The 21349-nt window shown below is 42.1% G+C and overlaps 2 protein-coding genes across 3 annotated transcripts in view; one reads left to right on the forward strand and one right to left on the reverse strand.

Moving 5' to 3' along the window:
- The window catches only part of enpp4 (ectonucleotide pyrophosphatase/phosphodiesterase 4), a 75704-nt gene that overhangs the window by 9180 nt on the left and 45175 nt on the right, over positions 1-21349 (reverse strand). The window lies entirely within an intron of this gene.
- clic5b (chloride intracellular channel 5b) lies at positions 564-20393 on the forward strand. 2 transcript variants are annotated; one of them, XM_048986232.1, is made up of 6 exons: positions 564-1319; positions 15147-15256; positions 15936-16061; positions 16781-16887; positions 18137-18318; positions 18825-20393. In XM_048986232.1, the coding sequence occupies exons 1-6, from the start codon at positions 669-671 to the stop codon at positions 18984-18986; spliced, it is 1338 nt and encodes a 445-aa protein (XP_048842189.1). In that variant the 5' UTR covers positions 564-668; the 3' UTR covers positions 18987-20393. The 2 variants fall into 2 exon arrangements, with proteins under 2 accessions (XP_048842189.1, XP_048842190.1); XM_048986233.1 differs by lacking the exon at positions 564-1319 and adding an exon at positions 9391-9687.

The raw sequence follows: 21349 nt of genomic DNA on the forward strand, positions 1-21349 counted from the left end.
ATTTAAAAAAACATTAACCATTATTGTAAGATTTTATATAGAAGGCATTCTTCACCCTGCAGGTAACTTTACACACGTTTCCGTTAAGAATATGAAGTTAATTAAATACTTGTGTCACAACCGTATACGTTTCGCTTGCATATGTTAATAAATGTCCCATTTTAAACGGGCCTACTCATCGACTCGGATCGCTTCCCATGAGGAGGAACAAACATCCAATTTAACATGGACTGTATCTGAAATTGGAACAGTTGAAATAGAATGACACACTCCTTATTTCATATTACTGATTTTTCCGTATTTCTATCTGAATTACGAACGTATTTTACTGATTATTTTGTATTGTCCGGATTATTAAGGTAGTGGATTAAAATCACACTTAGGCTGCAAGTAACATTTTGTTATTTCGACTCATCTTCTGGTGACAATATCAGTTACTTGAGCGCAAAGACATGTGATTGAGGACTATGAAAGGTGATCGTTTTAAGATAAGAGGGCGTCCTCCAGACTTTAAACAAAGGACAAGCCAGCCTACCGATCAAAGTACTTAACGCAGTTGCAGGAGCGCAGCATCAGTAATCGGCAGGGATAGACCGGATGAACTTCATTACTCCTGGGAAGTTGCACACCTGAAACCCAGCAAACTTAGACAAAACAAAATTTAAAAAATGAACGACGGCGATCAGAATATATACGAAAGTATAGACGAAGGCAATCTTTATGCGACTCCTCATAAAAATGCCAGCAGTGAGACTGTATCCCACTATGAGAAGCAAGGCGCTATATACGAAGAGCCAAATGTGGCGAAAGAAGCAGAGTTCGGTGAGATAAAATCGCACGAATTAGATGAAGGTGATGAAAGGCGTGAAGACCGAGCATCGCCCGATTACATCAACATCCGACCGGAGAGCCAGAACGGCGATTCGGATTCGTCGGACTGCGGCGAGAGGAAAGCGGTCGAATGTAATAAATTGTCAGGCTCATCTGAGGACGAAGGTGTGCAGGAGTCGCCTCGTTCAGGGGCCGAAGCCAACGGGGTTAAGGGTGAGCCATTTTCTTTGACATCCTCCGAAGACGGGGAGCCGGTTCGGGGAGACCCCTATGATGACCCGAGTGAAGCTATGGGTGAGGAAGAGGAGGAGGAGGAGGAGAGAGAGGTGGACAAGATCGATGAGGGGATGCTGATGGCATATAGCCTGGAGTCCACCAAAATCTCCGAGCCCGAGGAGGTGGTCGATTACAGCCTTCACACACCCATCAACAACAATGAAGAGAAGATCGCCGATCCAGATCAACCCGAAGTGGTACTTTTCGTTAAGGTAACGTCTTTTACAATACTGTCCTCATATAATCAGGCTTAGGAGTTCAAGAGATGGCTAACACATGGGTAACAATTTTATAAATACATTTCCCGAACTGGTAAAACTTTAGCAGTAGCAGTGTATGTATCAGCATTCAGAAATCACCAGTCTCAACGACATGAGAGACGCGATTGGTGGTAATGATAAATACTTATATCAGCAATACTTGTTGCGTGAATGCGTACGAATTCACACAAATCATTTTGTGAAGTTGTCCATTTTTTACATTTGCTTTTTCTTGATTAACTGGAAACAGTTACGAGTAAGTAACTCATAATATAATGTCATATTAATATGACATAATGTCATATTAAATCTGTTATGATGCATTGCTGTTCTCAGTCATGAATTCAGTGTAAAGCCCCTTTTCCTGAATGTATAGACAGTGACCTTCAAGACGATGTCTTCATTTACAACATGGACCTTTGAGAACCTCAGCAAGTTAGTCCGTGTAATGATTAACATTTATTAAGCCTTAGCAGTTTCGCCCTATACCACACTAAAAGAAATATCACAGGTCTGGTTTTGGAATTCTGTTTTAACTGGACAAGATACTGAGCCTATGATTATGGGGAAAGGTCACCCCCCCCCCCACCACACACACACACAGTACCCATACACCTGTTTACAATATTAATAGAATATTTATACACCATAGAAATACATTTACATATCATGTATCACTATGTTACAGGTACATAGTTCAGGGTTCATGGAATGGAATGAGCCTGATGAGGAGTTTTATGAGTCTGGAGTTTTCATTGTCTGCTGTGACTCTGCCTGGATGTCCTGCAGATCGGCACTTCTAACATACACCTCCTTGTGCTTTGTTGCGTGTGAACCGACGCACAGGCCTCCAGAACCTGAGATTTGTGGCTGGTGAACTTTGTTAAGATCGTCTAATCATTAACCTGCTGACTCCACTGCTGCAGGAAGAAGGTTGAACATCACAGTGAAGCAAATTAACCTGAGCAGTTATCCGTGGCTGAATTCTTAGTAAAAGAACGAATAAAGAGAGAAGCTCTACTTTTGAAGTGGTATCTACGATACATAACAACACACTATCATATTATTTCACCATTGAAAGAGTCGTGTAAGTCAGATACCTTTTACTGATGTTTAGTTTCAGTAACAGCTCACATTAGGGTTACCTGGAACAGGCAGAGTGAGGTAATAATCTGAGTGAAGGTTACAGTGTTCAATGCTATCAGAACTGCGCTGCTTCAGTTATCAGCAGGGCCAGCTAATCAAGGTCTAATTAATGATGTTCGCCTGAGCTTTGAATGACAGCGTTGACATCATTTAACGCTTAGTGTGGGTGGAACATGTAATCATTTGCTTTGAGTTTATTTAACTTCTTTATAACTGCGCTGCCTTCATTCATAATCTGTATCAAATTCAAGCTTTTATTGTAGCATGTATTCGAGGTATGTAGTGATTTTTTTTGTGTGCCACATCTATATGGGTGTGTGCGAGGGGTTGGGGGGTTGTTGGAGAATGGGTACAAGGAGAGACAGGACAAATATCAGTGTAATATAAGACAACACAATAAAAGAGTAAACAGGCATGGTAATAATTTAATTCGTAGTGGGATATGGGGATGAAGTGGTCACCTATGCAGGGTATGCAGATTGACAAATTTATAGTACAATGGTATGAAATGTTTAAAAAGTGCAGGAACTACATTGATAATGCAGTATTGAATGCAATATGTTGGTTGCGGGATGGACATGTACAGGTCACCGGTTGTTTGGTGACCTATCATTTTGTGGAAAGAAGCCATTGCTGAAGCCAATGCTGATGCACCAGTATCGCCTTCCGGAGGGCGGGAGTGTGAGGACGACGTGAGCTGGGTGGCTGGCGTACCTGATGATGGACTCGGCCCTCTCCTGGCAGCAGGAGTGGTAGATGGATTGCAAATGGGGAAGATCTGTGCCAATCATCTTCGAAGCTATTCACATAGTCCTGTGCAAAAATGTGAGGTTCTGAGCCATTAGATCACGCATCCACACCATGAAACTTCAGGTGAAGATGCTGTCAATGGTGCAGTGGTAGAGGTTCGTAGGAGCTTTGCTTCCTACCTCAAAGCTCTTTAGCTTCCTCAGGAAGGACAGCTCCTGCTGGGCCTTCTTGAGGTTGCAGCTGGTGTTTAGAGATCATGAGAGGGAGCCAGTGATCTGGACTCCCAGGAACCTGAAGCTACTGACAGATCTATGAATGTTAGGTAATGAAGGCCTCTGATCTTTCTGAAGTTGATGATGGTCTCCTTTGCCTTGTCAGAGTTGGTTTTGTGCCATTAAACAAGTCAGAGAGCTGGGGAAGAAACCAACATCGCCTAATAATATATAATAGCATATAATGCTTGTTATTGCTGCAAAATATTACAGCTGTTTCATTATATTTTATTATCAGTTTATAGCATTTAAAACATCTTATCTATCTTGATATCGCCCAAGCGCTGCTCAGGTCCTGTTCCCTTCAAGCTTTGCTGAAGCTGAAATTTATAATTTAGGCTCAGGTTTGGTCCTTGTGGCTGTCGCCCCCACGCCTGTCTAAGCCCACAAACAATTATCTTTACCAGACGGCAATACAATTTTCATTTAACCTGTCGCTCTCAAATCAGCAAGGAAAAAGACTCTTCCAGTGGTACCTTTTGTTGAAAGTGTGTTGTGGCAGTGATCACACCTCGTATAGCCAGTGAACACGTCTTCATCTTCCCCTTCGTTGTCAAGGTTTATGAAATATTACCAGAACCAGAAACGTGGTCTCGCTTGCCAGGTAATTTACTGGTCTAGATGTGGAAATTAACTGTGGAGAAATGTAACACCTTTGCACCTTGGGCGTTTGTAATTATTATTAATTAAATATTTGTACTGTTTTTTATTTTAAAGTGACAAATACGTTCTATACATTGCTGTGCAAAAGTCAGACAGTCAAAGGAAATGTTTAAAACTTTATCTGAGTAGTAAATACACATTTGCTCAATACAAAAAAACACAAGTTAAATTTAGAACGTGTGCAAATTAAGAGTACAGTAACAATCAAAAAAGACTTAACAGAAATTTCTTATTTTCCAATACTCCTACAGTTCCCAAACCTTCCCTCAGGGGTATATCAGACATTCCATGTATTCATTAAATTTCATCAAAAGTTCACTTAATCAATTGATTAAATTAGTCAATGAGGCATTGATTAACTATACAAGGTGGGATAATGGCTGAGGAAGAAAATACAAGGGGATATTGGATTGTTGCTGCGCATGCTGGGGTGACTGAAGGAGAGGTTTTGAAATGGTTCAGCTAACACACTTTTATAGACGTCATAATTTTACACCAACCTCAAAATCATTTCTACATTTTCTTTGACTGCTTAAAGCTTTTGTATAGAGTGATCGTTTCTTGTAAGCGGCATTGCGTTCTGGGTGTTCCTCTGCGCAGTGCACTGTGCTCCCTGGGCTGCACTGTAGCAATGCTGCTCTGGCTGCGGGTTTGAGTTTCCATCCGGCACTTTTTGTTTGTGTGTTTGTAACAACTAATTTAAACAAAGAATTGATTTGCTGTGGTTTGTTTTTATCACGTTATAAATGAGGCTGTACCTGTTCACCTGAAAATTATTTTCAGAGGAGACCCTCGACCACTAGAGGTCTCTGTCTTTACTTACTTAATTTATTTATTAAAAATTAATTTCCTCGCGCCTTTTTAAAAGCGTTGCTGGTAGTTTTGGTCCGAGTGGCTTTTCCAGACCGAGTGAGAGAATGTTATTGACGAGTGACTTCTGCCGAATAGCTTTTTCCTTTCGTACTGCACGGCGTCCTGCGCTGATTTTGTTTTTAATTATGTTTTTGTCACAGCTATTGTCCCGAATCAAGAGGGAAAGCAAAAAGACTACGTAGAGATGGGTTAGGTTAGGCTTATTCATGAGTATTTTGATAATTTTGCTATGAAATGTAAATGCAAAAAATGTTTTACTCATACTAAATTAAGTACTATTTGTGTAATAAATAATTACTATATACTTGCTATAATTACTATTTGTGCAAATGCAAAAAATGTTTTACTTATACTAAATTAAATAATGACTATTTGTGAAAAAGTACATTAGATCCATCTGAAGAATTCCATTTTTTGTGACTAGAAGTAGGCTATTTGCCTAACTTAAGGTAACAAAATCCGTTTCTTTTGAGTTTTTAAAATGGTCCGTAGCAGAGAATTTATCAGCTATGATGGAAATGTTCCTCTCACTCTGCCAGGCATGTAATGGGAAGACAAGCTGTAATCTAACAGAGTAAACAATATTTTCGAGTGCGATAAAGCCCAAAGCGGAGACTCAGTCAGTGTGTCCCGCCCCCACCCCAAGCAGGTCGGGCGTACTGTAAATACCACGTGACTTGCCCTCCAAAGTCAGGAAAGGACATTGAACTTACTGGCGGGGGCGGGGCAGAGTACCCGTGCGCCTCTTTCTGATTGGTTCTCCTGTTATTCCAAGAATATTGGCTGTATATGAAGACCTGGCGTCACGTAAAGTACTAAATAGCGGTGCTATCATGTCGTAATCGTGACATATAAAGATTTACGAGTCCAGGACCCTCATGTTAATCAGAAAATCATTGCACAAGGTGAACAGGTAAAATTAAAAAATGATTGCCTGTTTTATAGAAAATTATCAGAATGCCAGTTGAGAAATCATTTAAAACCACAATGACTGCCACATGCACTGTACGTCCGTCCAACAAGAATCCGTTCAACCGTAAAGCCCGGACGACAGACTGATCTGACTACCAACAGCTATTTTTACAGACCTATATTTCTAATTTCCAGGAGGGCCCGGCCAGGGAAAAAACACGAAAACCAATTCGTACGCTAAAACCAGTGCGCCATGAATAATTCAGCAAGGAATCTTCCTTTTCTGGTTTCCCGAGGCTGATCAAATGTAACTGGCCAGAGATTGGCAGTGCGGACTGCTTGTGGGGCCGTTTCAATAATGCATTAAAGGCCGATCCATCATACTGGGAAGAGGCCACCCCACACAGGTCTATAGGATTTTATCCGACTCGGTGGCTCTGTGGTTTGCAAACCTCTCCGTGCCGAGTCAGCTGCCTTTCGGTACACTGAGAAGCACTTAGTCTTACTTTTTTAATCAATCAACATTTTAGTTACAGTAAGTTACTTTAATGTTGCTTAATGGTGGATTTATAAATAAGTTATGTGATATATATAACATTTTATATATACGTGTGTGTGTCTGTGTTCCTTCCCCCCAGTGGTAAATGTGGGTCATTACATCCGTTTTGGTTAAAAATTAGCCATATAACTATGCTATTGTACCGCTATTGCAATGGAATTGCGTTTAACTGTTTTGCTAAATCAGGACATACGTTCTCATTCGTTCTCTTCCGTGTTTCTGATTGGGTTGTGACACTATAATAAATGTCACTATAATTTTGTGTTTAGAAGGACATTTAGCTTTATTTTCCACTTAGTCTAATAATGTTCATTTGTCTTTTTCTGTCTATGGAAAAAGGGTCTTATACCTCAATTCTTCTTTCTTTTTTTAATAACAGTAGACGGGTCAGCCGTATTTGACCTGCAGGGCTTTGGTGGGCTACGTGAGTTACAGGTGGCGACTCCGAGTGCCTGCTGTTCCTGTAAACTGTGTCACACTGGCAGGGGAGAATTCTAGAAGCTCTATATTTAGAGTGGACTCGCTGGAATGTCCCGGCGCCCTTACCCTACCCAGCGTCCCCCCTCCACCGTGGATCCTGCTGTACCCTGGTTCAGTTTATACATCGGTGATTCACGGGCAGATTCGGTTTCCTGTCATGAGGTTGGGCAAAGTCACGGCCGGCCAGGTGACAAATCTGTATTTCTGTCATTTTCCCGAAACCGTTAACAACCCCTGATCGTCACTCACTGTATATTTTGTTATGGTAAACAAAACTGGTTTTCCATCAGATTCAGTCATTGTCACATAACAGTCTTCACAGTGGAAAAAGTGTCTGAAATTCCTGAACAGTACTCCGTAAACCACATTTATGAGAGACTACATGCTAAATGGGTATAAGGAGATGTTACATTTCAGAAAGTAAAAACTACAGCGCATGAGCCCTGATGGGGCAGCTGAGGGAAGTGCCCAGGAGACCGAGACCCCATGATACCAACGTCCAAGCGTGTTCCACAGCTCCTTCTCCCAGGTTATTAGCATTCATGAATACTAACGAAATGACAAAAAAGGTCAGAAAACATGTCCATTAACTGAAAACATATAAACAAAGCTTCACAAATAGACAATAACTATGACAATAACAGAAATGGTATTATTTGTTTACAAAGCTAAAATTACAGACAAAATGTCTTCCTGTTATTGTTTTTCTCAGTTTATTTCATACATAACTAGGTGAATCTCTTTCATTTTTTAGCTGTGAAAGTCTATCTAACATGGTGGCTGTAGTGGCCAAAGTTGGAAGAAAATGCCACTTGTCTGTGTGTGGACTGCCGTCGTCTGGCTTGGGAAACAGATCATCCACAACTGTAGCGCACATGTTTTATTCAAGATCAATAAGAAATTGCTGCTTGAGTGAAGTACTGTACACCCATATCCCCCCCCCCCCCCCCCCCCATCACACACCCAAACACACACAAACACACAATTGAAATCTTTAAAAGCTGTATTTGAACAGATGATTTATTCATTAGGCAAGGATTTAATTTTTTTTTACAGTATTGGACACAAGGCAATGATTTGCCCTCAAGTTGCTGGACTTGTATCCAGTGCTGCACAGTCCAATTCATTAATGTTATTTTTGAGTTGCTTCCTCTTTTTCCATGTTTCTATATTCTCGGATTTACACTTCCTGCATCTCACCTTAGAAGCAGAATTACACACATTCTGCAGTTAAAGGCTGCTTACATATCTGTGCCCATATCTACATTTCATGTACTGTTGTTGTGTCCACTAACAGTTGAATTTTGAAATACATTGACAGGCTCACATCTTTTCAATTTTAAAATTAATACATTCTTTAAAATTATTTTTTTATTACACAAATTTTCTGACCTATTACAAGTCCATCTGGAAAACAAACTAAACCAAAACTAAGGACTTTCAAAACAATGGAACAAAACTAGGAGCCCCACTTTAATTTAGAACAAAAAAGTGAAAATAAAAAAAAAATTATGAAAATTGTTAAACTTTTATAGCCTTGGGAAGCAACCACTGGAAATTAGGGTGATTTGGGGTAAATGTACAGCACTGAATGTGTGAAACCAGGTACCTTTATAGTCTGTTTTTCCATTTTTAATTTTTTTTTTTGATTACGCAGGATGGGTAACATTTATAAATGCGTTCTTGTGTTTTGTCATTTAGAGATAATGGTTCCGTAGGGAGTACCTGGTCTCCTCAAACACACACAATGTAGTCAATTCTTTTAAATTAACCTTTATATAAAAACACAAGTACACTTTCTTTTGGCATTTATGGTTTATTATATTTTGAATTGTGCTAATTTCAGAATGTTTAAAAATTGTATCATAATTTTAAATGTAGGATCACTGTAGCATGTTTGCTGTGAATAGACTCTAGAAAGTAAATACAGGCATTCATGTCTTAATACATGCATATATTTATTATGCATTTGCATGAGATCACATATGTGTAAAATGTTGTTAGATCACATTTAAAATTAAGTCAGTTGTTTTGTTTTAGGTAGAAGTAAAATGAAATGCTATCACTCCCTTATATTGGTGGTATGATGAAAATGTAATGAAAATTGGCAGACAAAAATCAACACATGCATATACACACACACACACACACGAGGGCTGGTTATTTCCCTGGGAGGGAATCAATCATAGCTGCTGATGGTGCTAAACCTGCAGCTGTACGCAGCAGGGGTTGTTCTGGCTGGGGGGCGGTCTGGGGGGTGGGGATGGGCCTTGGCAGTGTGGTCTGGGCTGCCCGGGAGCCTTAAGCCCCTCCCACCATGTTAGCCTCCGCTCCAGCTCTGTTGCCACACACCATTTTTGGCCAGAGCAGACTGGCTCGCCCTGGTGGCTGGACTGTCGTCGAGCACCCGGCACCAGAACCTGATACACCAGAGGAACGATTACTGCACGTTTAAAGGAGGAGGGGCGGCAGGGGCAGCAGGGGCTGGGGGGAACGAGCCTCACCGCTGCCTCACGTGGTCACCGGGCAGAGCAAAGATGTAGATGTTTACCTGGCATTGACGCGAAGAGCTGATCGCCCTCAGTGAGGCAAACTGCCCGAAATGACTGACCGCAGCCCCACAAATGGTGACGACAAGGATCCCGACATTGAGCTGTTTGTCAAGGTAAGGTGATACTGTGACCCCCGGTCACCTGTAGGAGTCACCGAACATGAAAATAAGCGATTTGAAGGGCAGAAAGTAGCTCTCTGTGTGGGGGTCAGTCTGTGTGCCTTTATTTTTGATTGACCTGTGTAACTCTATATTTGTGGTTCAGTTACTGCTGCTCAGTTAGCGCTGACCCTGTGGGGGGGCTCCAGTCTGAAAAACCACAGTGTTGAACATATTGACTCTATGAAGTATGCGCTCCCCCCCCCATCCCAACCCTGCCTGTGGGGGGTGAGGTGAGGGATTCCCATGTAGGACAGTCAGGGTGTTAGGCACCTCTAAACCTAACAGCAAGTCCCACAGGGGGTGTCATAGGGGTGGCTGATGTGACCGTGGGGGGTTCAGGAGTCACTCAGGGCCTCCCACACTGTGTTAATAACTGCCCCCCTACCCAGAATGTTTGATGATCCCGTCACAGTTCTCTAACCTACTTTTACATTCATCTGTAGTAACATGACTAGATCTTGTCTCCCCCCCCCAACCCCCAGTGCAGTGCAGGCTGAAAAGCCCCACTTCACCTCCCCCCATTAATCTCCGCACATTGTCAGAAGATCTAAAGATCTATGCTGTATGTCAACAGAAATACAGAAACTCATGTCTACACACATTACTTCTGTCATACATAGGCCAAATAATCCAGTTTTCACACATCCTTTCCTAGAGTCTTTTTTATAAATATATGGGGCAGTCGGTGTAATTTCTTATTTTTTTGTTGTTGTTTTTATTTCAGTGTTTCTGGGGTTTTGTATCTTTGCTGCCAAAAATTGTGAAACTTCCATTTTGAACCAATATAAGAGCTAAAAAGAATCAGTGGAGCGAAAGTCACCAAGCCTGCAGTGCTGACCTGAACGTGGCGACCCTGCACCTTGGAAGCAGTGAGGTCATTCCACTGGAACACATGGCTGAAACGCTTATTTCAGGGAGAACCTGTGGCCAAACTCCGTTTGACGGGACACATGCTATCCCTGTCAGAGAGTATTTACTGCTGTACGAAACTAGTTAAAAGCCTGATTTGCTTGTCCTCTTAATATATTATTCTAACCTTTAATCACAGTGAAATATTATACAATCGGCTGTTGGGGTAACTATATAGCTCACACACCAGTTAGAGGAAGAGAGGTGTGAGCTTTAATGCTACATAACCACCTGCAAAATGGTATGGTTAGTTAGCTGGTTAGGGTTAGCTGGTTCAGGGTAGGATTAGAGGACTGTGCATGAGAATCAAAGTACGTAAGAAGTTTTTGAAAATGCACCAAAAGCTGCTGAATGCCTGTCTGAGACCTTTGTATCTGCCGTGAGGGTCCTTATTGCGCATCCCAATCATGCCGACACTGTTCTGTGACTGCATGCTTTCCGCGCTTGGCTAAATATTTTGAATCAATATTAATAAATATTTCAGCCCTGAAATGGTTAAGAGGGAAAATGATCGACCATCACAAGGCTTTTATACAGTAAATGTCAGATAATATTTATTTTTAAATGTAAATAACAGAAGCTGGATAGTCCTCTGGTCCTTAGGGATCCACAGACAGTCCACATTTTCGCTCGGTTAATGCTTGCTGGTTAACTTCCAGGAGCTGGGAGGGAGCAAAAATGTGAACTGTCTGGCAGGGAGCTCAGAGGGAGCAAAAACATGGACCTACTGTGGGTCCCCGAGGCCCAGATTGGGATAACGCTGGTCTGGAGGATGAAAGGAGAGCGAACTCCAGATTGTGCAGAGGGATGCTGTGGTCTTGTACGGGATGCTGCTTGTTTTCATGATTATCATTCAGATATAATGAGCAAAAATAGAGGAAGGCTAAGGATTACGGGAGGGGAGTCAACGAATAGGAGGTGGGCTTCTCCTGGCAGAGAGCAGCCTCTGGGCTCACTGGCAGGGGCTCACTGGTCTGTGCCTTGGACGGGGATGGAGTGTGGAAGCATCCGGAAGGGAGGGAGGGGTTTAGGAAGGAACAAGGAAGACGGGGATCGGATGGTGCAGAAAAACAGCAGTGCGATGCTGGACAACATAAAAATGAAAGACCTGAAAATTAATAATACATAAACTGTGCTATATGGGGTCTTTGTGGAATGTGCAAATTGGCAATAATACAGGAAGCAGACTGACAAACAGAAGTATGGATCTGCTGTTGCCCCTTTTAGAGAGACATTTACAGATGAACCACTTTAGCATAATATCGACTGGAGTAAATGGGTACAGATCACACTGTTTGGGATACAAATGCCAGCTAGTGAACCTGGAAGTGATTGTAGGTGTACAGCAGAGGAGTGGGGGGGGGGGGGGTTTACAGTAAATGCAGGTTGAGTATTCAGAGCAGCGGGTGTCTGAGGGGAGGTTGGCGATGTTGGGGGACACTGGTGTTTCTGGATTTACTGAGTGTAAAACCGATTTCTTCCAAAGTCAAATCCCATCATCGTCTGGGTCAAACGTGAAACGGGACACTGGGTAAAGAGATGAACTCGTCAGTTTGCATGTAGCAAGTCTGTAAATCATTGGCCAAATGCTCTACTTCAGACAGCACAGTGTTTTAGGCTGGGGTGCAACCGGGATGGGAAACCAGTCCATTGCAGGGCATTCACGCGCACTCCCACACAAACGTACATATGCTGTGGCAAAAGACAGAGTTGGGTATTTGGGTGGGTGAGTGGGGGGGGGGGGGGAATAGAACTTAATTTAAACATAAAGTTCTATTTATTTGGAGGGATTAATGAAGCCAAGTTCGCCTGAGCCAGGGGTGTCCAGTCTTATCCGCAAAGGGCTGGTGTGTATGCCGGTTTTCGCTGCAACTCCCTAATTAGATTACTAACTAGACGACTGATTGGCTGTAGAGTCCTCACAACTGGGTTTGAACACCTGACCTACAGGTTACCCCAAAAATCTGCATGCACACTGGCTCTTAGCGGATAAGATTGGCCAACCCCGGCCTAAACGCAGGTAGGCGGAGTCCCTGGGGGACCCAGCGAGATCATGCAAACTCCAGACTGAAAGCAGAGTTTGTACTGAAATCCCCAAACCTGGATATGTTGTGTAACAGTGCTGTCCACTGCGCCATCCTAAATTACATCTGCACTGATACTGGTTCATATTTTCCATACACACGTTTAGATACATTATACATTTTTATAAATAATATATTCTCGCAGTCTTTATCTTTGTTCTTGTGCTGTTTAATGCGATAAATTTTAATGTAAGGCAGTCTATTGCTTATGCATGAGCAACGTTAAATGGCTAATGCTCTTGGGCGGTGCGTGTGTATTTTTAGCATCCGGCGGTTAGACCCACCCCCGCGTCCTCCGCAACCGCCCGCCAGGTCGCCGGGAGCGGCCGTGTGTGAGGTCCCTGGGTCTCCTCAGACCCCACTAACTCCCATCAAAGGCTGCGTATCGTCTTACGGCTGATCTCCAGCCCTCATTCTCTCCGCGCAGAAAGGCGACTTTCTGAGCAAAACAGATTGGGTGTCCGCTTATCTGCAAAAGCACGGAGTTCGTCACGCTGTTAGCTGCGAGTCTCGCAGTGTTTCTGCGCTTCGGTAGCCCGGAGTAAAATACACACATATATATATATACAGACAAAAAAAAACCAGCCAGAGGAAAGGCGCTTGAACTTTACAAGAAACAAATGAATCACTACACTTTAATATGATCAAAGTTCATTTATTGCAAACTTTTAACTAGGTTCTACGAAGAATAAGTACACCCGAATGCAGACGATCGTTTACGAAGAACTGAGACGCACAGTAATTCGGTGCACTAGTCTGCGCATTAGGTTCCGTTCATTCATCTTTCCTGGAACAATCTACAGCGTTACGCGGGTTGTGTTGTTTTAGCTGCAGCTCACTGATGGGTGTTTGTGCATCACATAATGTATCCAAGCCGTGCCATGCAAGCATAAATACCTGTCATCAGCGTGTCTGTATGATCAGCTCGGGTTTAACTCCGAAATGACCAACAGGTAATAATGTCCTAGGCAACATCTATATCTGTGAAACACTCACAGTTACACATTTTGATTTCAGGGAGTCGTGTTGGCCATACAACGAGGTGTTTTCATTATGAAGATCACTTCAGGCATGTCTATTCATAGCGATCTCCTGGCTGGGGATGTAGCTAATCAAAGGGGCTTTTTGCAAGAAGATGGAATGGAATTTTAGAGTGAATATTCTGAGGAAAAGGTTAGGTACAAACTGACAGCCTCGGAGGCTAATGGAGCAGGTAATGGAATTGTTATGCATAATTAAAAGTGTTCTGAGGATCCAATGACGGGGTTAAATTTCCACAACACATCTTATTGGGGCTAGAGACCGCGAGCCGTCCAGCCCCAAGTGCAGTTACGGAAATTTCGTGATTCCTGTACCAGCACCTGTAGAGGGCTGATTTACCGCGTCTTTTGAATATCTAATTACATGGACTTAATGTCAAGTAAACAGAACACATGTAGGTTCATGTGGTTCACTCAGCAAGTGTAAAATGCCTTGAAGGGGTAAATCCATGTCGTGACTCCCAGGAGATAAATATTGGTTATGCATAAATAAGTCAGCGAATGCAGTCTGTGTTAGCAGAAAGCCTATGATATCTACCTGAGGCTTGGAGGTCACATGACTGCGTAACAGGCCTGAGGCTTCTATCACATAGTGTAGTAATTTTAATAAAGTTAATAATGTTTTAATGGTATGAAACAGCATATATAAAAAATCACCACACATTTAAACGCACCACAGGGACCCCAGTGACTTACAAGGACCCATTAACAGATTTTCAAACCCTTTATCCTGGTGTCTGTCATTGGGTATCCCGAAATCTGTCACTGGGGATCCCGGTGTCTGTCCCAGTAGTGCACTAGACTGGGATATACCCTGAATAGGATACCTGTGTGTTACTACATGTTATGCCTGGCATGAAGACATATTTCAGCAAGAGAGGAAACTAGTATTGTACATGATTGTGTAATACCACAGTCTAATAAGACTACATGAACACATAAATCATTCATGCAGCCTTTTTTGGTATTGGGGAAAATAATATTCTTTCATTCCCGCAAAAAAATAGGGTGCTTATAAGATAATCCCAATAAATTTTATGCTGTGTGCATTGTGCTGTATTCTGCTGAAGGACCATTCCGAGCATGTCTGTGAGATGTCTGTTTGGGTCAGAGGCTGTTTGGGTCAGAATTTTTGTTCGTTGGGCTGCTGCTCCATTAGACAGGGGACAGTATGAATGACATCCACTGCAATGAGTGACATCCACTGCAATGAGTGACATGCCCTGTAATGAGTAACATCCACTGTAAAGATTGATATGCACTGTAATGAGTGACATCCACTGTAATGATTGATGTGCACTGTAATGAGTGACATGCACTGCAGTTGGCCTGAAAATGGAATTGCCACTGATAGCCTGTCTCATCCTGCGGCCCTCAGGCGGGGAGTGACGGCGAGAGCATCGGGAACTGCCCCTTCTCACAGAGGATCTTCATGATCCTCTGGCTGAAGGGGGTCGTCTTCAATGTCACCACTGTTGACCTGAAGAGGTATGCTGCCTGCGTCAGAGGTCAAAGGTCAGGGATCGGCAGGGTAGTGTTGTTAATTGTGCTTTTGTTACACTGTTTGGAAAAAAAAGAGTACCTTTGCTTGTCACTGCCAATTGTACCCTTAGCTATAGGTAATTGTACCTTTTAAGGTACAGAAATGGATTCCGAGGGATGTTTGTAGCTTGGGGATGTTCCTCGGAGTCCATGTCTGTACCAAAAAGAAGGTACATTTGTCTACACCTAGGGTACAATTGGCAGACTTTTGCGAGTACAGCTCCAGTGACAAACTGGTACCCTTTTATATGACAGTGTTTCCAGACATGAAAATTTATTGCACGATCAAAGAAGATTAGTGTGGCCCTTGTGGAAACAGTGTGTGCCATTTAGGGTTCTCCGTCTGTGATCGGAAGGTTGCAGGATCAAATCCTGTAGCTTGCAGAGTGATGTCACTGCTGGGCCGTTGAATGAGGGCCTTAAATCCAGCTGCTTCAGAGGCTGTACACCTGCTTTCATATCACACCTCATTTTCCATAAAAGCATCTGCAATGTTACATAATATAACATAATACTAAGTGTTCACATAATTTACCACAATAGAAGTTAAAGAAACTGTTATTTTTTTAAAAATCTGTCTAAGCCTTCCTGGTGACTGAGCCCAACCTGTTCATGTTGTGTCCAGGAAGCCAGCTGACCTGCATAACCTTGCCCCAGGAACCCACCCGCCTTTCCTCACCTTCAACGGCGAAGTCAAAACTGACGTAAACAAGATCGAGGAGTTCCTGGAGGAGGTTCTGGCACCCCCAAAGTAAGAGTTCCGACCCGCTTGCATTGGAGGACAGACGTGACTGCTACATACAGCAGCCAGGGTGGATGGTGTTTGTGACTTCAGTGCAATAATGTAGAAGTAGCTCCCCTCATGGGGTGTGTGTGTGTGTGTGTGTGTGTGGGGGGGGATGGGTCACATAAATATTACATTGTGGGGACCAAATGTCCACACAATTTAATAAAAACCGGTTATTTTCAATTTGTGGGGATTTTTTTTTGGTTCCTACCAGGGAAACTCAGTTTTATGAAAAATGGTTTAGGGTGTGTGGGTGGACCTTTTTTCACGACTTAATTTCACAAAAGAAAAGCCCAAAAACATATTATTTATTTGCTTCAAGTATGTTGACCATCAGATAAATGTAAATGTAGTTGACAGCCATGAGGACCTGATAGACAGCGCTGTGTGTGCGTAGCTGTGCGTGTGTAGCTGTGCGTGTTTCATTTTCATTGTGTGCCATTGATCTAACATTGTGTGATTGACTGCGTCTGGAAATCGATGTGGCCTAATGATTAAACCCCCATCTTGGCAGTAGGTGACCAATCCTGACAGGTATGCGTGCCCTGCCTAGACTGCAATTGATTTTCCAGAAGGTTTCAGATTAAACTCTTGTTAGGAACTGTTGACTTGACGGCAGTGGAGTGGAGTGACTGGAAGAGGAGGAATGTCACGGTTAAAGTAATCCGATGTGCCTCACGCAGGTATCCCAAACTGGCGTCAAAGCACCGGGAGTCCAACACGGCTGGAAACGACATTTTTGCCAAGTTCTCAGCGTACATTAAAAACACGAAACCAGAAGCTAATGCAGGTGGGTAGGATGGTGTCATCTGAGGTCTTGTGCAGGAATACATAACATGTGTGCGATTCTGTGGCACTTGCTGGTTAATTAATTCTGGTTTTGCACATTAATGACAAACAGCATATTTTACATCTACTCCTTATGCGTCTAGCTGGCAGCTAAAATCAGTAGCCACATTATCGGGTGCATCTAGCTACTTCCAGGTAGGACTGATTTTAACCTCCAAAACGATGACAAGGGTTGATGAGTTGGTGCGTTCAGAGAAGCCATTCTGCTCAGCATTTTGTACGTGTGTCCTTCCTGTTACCTTTAACAAGTTTGGCCATTCTTCCCCCACCACTTCCAATAACAAGGTGTTTCTAGTCACAAGCTTTGGCTGGATGTGATGCAAATCCCAGGAGAATGGCTTTATGACATTCACGCCACATTTAAAATCACTCACGTCATGCTTCTTAGCCATTGTACTGCTTAGCTGCACAGTAGTGGAACCTCTTGACCCTCAATGATGGATGTATTCAGTCAAAGCCACATGATTAATCGTTTGTACTAGGCTGCTTGCATTACCAAGCAGGTTTACCTTATAAAACGCCCACCGAGTATAAAATTGATATGCAGAATCAGTCCATATCCATCAAAACCGTAGTAATAGAAATAATGTATTTGTCGTTGCTACCATCTAGTGGAATAAAAGTAAATTACATTTTAAAATGTGAAGCCAAGTTTAATTTTTGTTATATTTCCATTTAGTTAATGCCGTCATCTAAAGTGACTTTCAAAGTTGGTCCGTTCATTCAGCTGGATTTTTCAATGGGAGTTAAATACTTTTTTCCAAGTTAAAATAGAAAACCTGTTCGCGAAATGGAAGAGATTTTGGGAAATTTCTCACGGGCGATAATTGAAAACCCTTTGGCCTGTATAAAACCATGAAACATCAGAAATTAACTCTGAAGTGCTGTATGTATTTCCATGTATTACTTTTGTATCTGTCAAATAGCATTTACAGTAGAAAAGGTTGATGGATTTGTCAACCATGAACTGTAACGCAATTTTTTTTCGCCCGTAGTATTTAGAAGCACAACAGTTACTGTATCGTGTGCAGGTCTCCAACGGGAAATTAAGGCGACAGCAGCAACCATATATTATGACTATATGAAGCAGAAATATATATTGATATAATTCAGTTATAACAAAACTAGGCAAAATTATTTTTTTTAAATTTAATGTAACATGTTTTGGTTGTTTCCGTACAAACTTTCAGGTCTTGAGAAGAGTCTAGTCAAGGCTCTTAAGAAACTGGATGATTACTTAAACACTCCGCTCCCGGACGAGATCGACGCTGACAGCATGGAAGACGAGAAGACGTCCAACCGCAAGTTCTTGGACGGAGACGAGCTGACTCTGGCTGACTGCAACCTCCTGCCAAAGCTGCACATCGTCAAGGTACGCGGGGGGAGGGGGGGGGGTCCTGCCGTTAGCAGTGCACTTCCCCATCATGCACTCTCCTGCACGTGGGGGTCTCGAATGGAAGATCCAGCTGTACAAAGAGGTTATGTGTAAAATACAAAACACAGCAAGTTTGACAGGGTTAAGGTACAGCTAAGTCTTTTTATAGCTATTACAATGGAAATGTTTTATAAACTCTCACACACACACAGTGCATGTACTTATATCTTTGTGGGGACTCTCCATTCCTTTCTATGAACATAACCCTAATCTTAAATATGACAAACCTAACTCTGACCACAAGTAACCAAACAAAATGCAAGACTTTTGGCTATTTTAGTTTTTTGATTGCAGTCACAGATTTTGAGATTTCCCTTGTGGGTACTGGAAGAATGTTCCCAAAAGGCAAAAATTATCCGGTTTTATGGGTCCCCATAATGCAATTTGTGTCTGTTTGTAAGTATAGAAATGTAAAATGTATTTTTAATGTCGGTCTTTGCCAGGTTGTCGCAAAGAAATACCGCAATTATGAGATCCCGGAGGAGCTGACAGCGGTGTGGAGGTACCTGCAGAATGCCTACAGCAGAGACGAGGTCACCAACACCTGCGCCGCTGACCGGGAGATTGAGCTGGCATACCTAGACGTGGCCAAGAGGCTCAAGTGAAATGGTGAAATGCAGATACACAGTGAGATGTAGATACGCAGTGAGATGCAGATGTCCAGTGAGATGTAGATACGCAGTGAGATGCAGATATCCAGTGAGATGTAGATACGCAGTGAGATGTAGATACGCAGTGAGATGCAGATACGCAGTGAGATGCAGATACGCAGTGAGATGCAGATACGCAGTGAGATGCAGATATCCAGTGAGATGCATGCTATTGCCATTTTCGTCTGTCTCTCAGCCTCTCAGTCCAGCTCGCTGAGATCAGTGGCCTCCTGGTCCAGTCTGGTTCAGCTACGTTTTCTGGCAAGAAAAGGTCGCTATATGAAACTTTATCTTTGAAAATATGTTTGCCATTATGGTAGAACTGTGGCAGGTTATTAGACCTAAATTAACCATGGATTTGTGACTGTAAATTATGAAGTGTGATGAAGTTTGATTGTAGCTGCCGGTATTATCATATGTTGTCATTGATTTGAATCTTGCTTTTGGATGAAATGCACTCTATCAACACTATATTTATATATGAAAGAAATCTCTTAAATTTTTTTTTTTTTGCATAAATGAATTTATTATAAATGTAAAAAATTGTACTCTGTGTGATATTGTTCTATATATTTTTGTGTTGTTCCGTAAATAATATGCTAACTTTTCCTTTGGTGTGCACATAAAATCTGATTGTGTCTTAAAATACGAAAAATCATTGAAACAATTTAAACAAACACTATAAGCACTCATTTGAACACAGTTAATATAGTTTATAATAAGTTAATTTAAGGCCAGTTTTATCGGGCATGCAGTACACTTGTGATGATCAAATGGTTACCATGTGATGTGCGTATAATGATTATTGGTATAACTCAGCTGTAATAAAACAGTAGGCATTTGCCAATGCATGCCTACAAAAAAGCCTGTCCACAGAAATGTGCTGAAATCAATGAAATAATCCTATGTTTTATACACACACACATAAATTATTGTTCATAAATCGGTGTTTGATGAATGCAGAGAAAAATCTTCGAGGATATTTATGATTTTTAAATCACAAGAAATCCCTGTCCTGTTCGGCATCCATTTCACTGTGTCAAAGGTTTGTCGAGCCTGCAGAAGCTAAAGGGAAATGTTGGTAGCGCATCAGGAGCTGCAGGTTCTCAAACCACGGGTCTGATGCACTGTTCTGGATCCCCAGCCATGGCGAACCTGGAGCTGTGGTGGGGGATTTCGGGAACCTGTGCGTCTTTGCCGGTGTTTGTTCTCTTTGAAAAAAGCTGCGATCGCCATGATCAAGCATGACGGCGTCCCCAGACTGCAGCACTGACTGTAGCAGCAACAGCAATCAAGTGCATTTTCACAAAGGCTGACTTGTGTTTAGTGTTTTCTCAAATAAAAGATGAAAATCACCACAAATACGGGTCAGAAGTAATCCTCAAGTATTGTACGTTGCGTAGCACTCGGTGGCATTGTCTGCAGCAATTAAATAGTTCTGAGTGGGTTAATTACCATAAACGTTTCGTGATTTTGAGTCACTGCCATGACGTTTTTCAGCCTTTTTCATTTTAAGATGTGTCCACTGAGATTACGATGAGATGTACCACGGCTTTGCCGCAGTAAGTGTGGTCTTTGCTTGCACCTACGAATAAGAGTGACGCTAACTGGCTACATGGTTAGTTTAAAACCTGCAGAGTGATGTCTACTGACAGACACCAACAATAAGTGCTGACTAACCATCAAAGCCAAGACATTGAGATCCTACCCCCCCCACCAAAGACGACGAAAGATCAGCACATGTCACCCGATCCCCTCTTAAAATATCTGATTTACAAGTAGAACAATTATATTTAATTAGGTCTTAAAGTGATATTTACTGAAAGACCTCCCTGCCAGAAATAACAGTCACAGCAAAGATACACACACTACGCCCCTGATCCAAGTTTCTAAGTAACTGCAAAGACAGACATATACTATAGGTCTACATTTGTAAATTAGTACCTAAATGTCGGGTGCTTGTTCCTGTCATCTACCTCCAGAATTTTCAAAGATAAATAATATGTAAGCCATACATTAATGTTGTACAAATTCAGAACATTTGTGTCCAATTCATATTAACATTGGTGGAACAGGCTGGTAAACACAACGCTTTCACTCATAATCATGTTGTGTTTATTTATAATTTAATGCTAGACTTTTTATTGGGATTTCGAAGGCCAGCCTTAACCCCTAAGCAACCTGGTGTCCAAAAAGGAAATGATCATTTCGTCTGCAAAGGTGATCAAATATTTGTAATATTTTTCAAATATTTTTACATTGTCGTTTGGACTGACTTTTCCCGAACCCTCTACTTTAATGAGCCTGGGATACGGACA

The sequence above is a fragment of the Brienomyrus brachyistius genome, chromosome 19 (genome assembly GCF_023856365.1).
Source record: "Brienomyrus brachyistius isolate T26 chromosome 19, BBRACH_0.4, whole genome shotgun sequence".
NCBI classification, from domain to species: domain Eukaryota; kingdom Metazoa; phylum Chordata; class Actinopteri; order Osteoglossiformes; family Mormyridae; genus Brienomyrus; species Brienomyrus brachyistius.

Bases quoted from the DNA above. Each gene is read 5' to 3' on its own strand.
- clic5b (XM_048986232.1), top strand. From the start codon at position 669: ATGAACGACGGCGATCAGAATATATACGAAAGTATAGACGAAGGCAAT. The intron at 16,062-16,780 runs GTAAGAGTTCCG...TGCCTCACGCAG, and splicing joins GAGGTTCTGGCACCCCCAAA to GTATCCCAAACTGGCGTCAA. The intron at 16,888-18,136 runs GTGGGTAGGATG...ACAAACTTTCAG, and splicing joins GAAACCAGAAGCTAATGCAG to GTCTTGAGAAGAGTCTAGTC.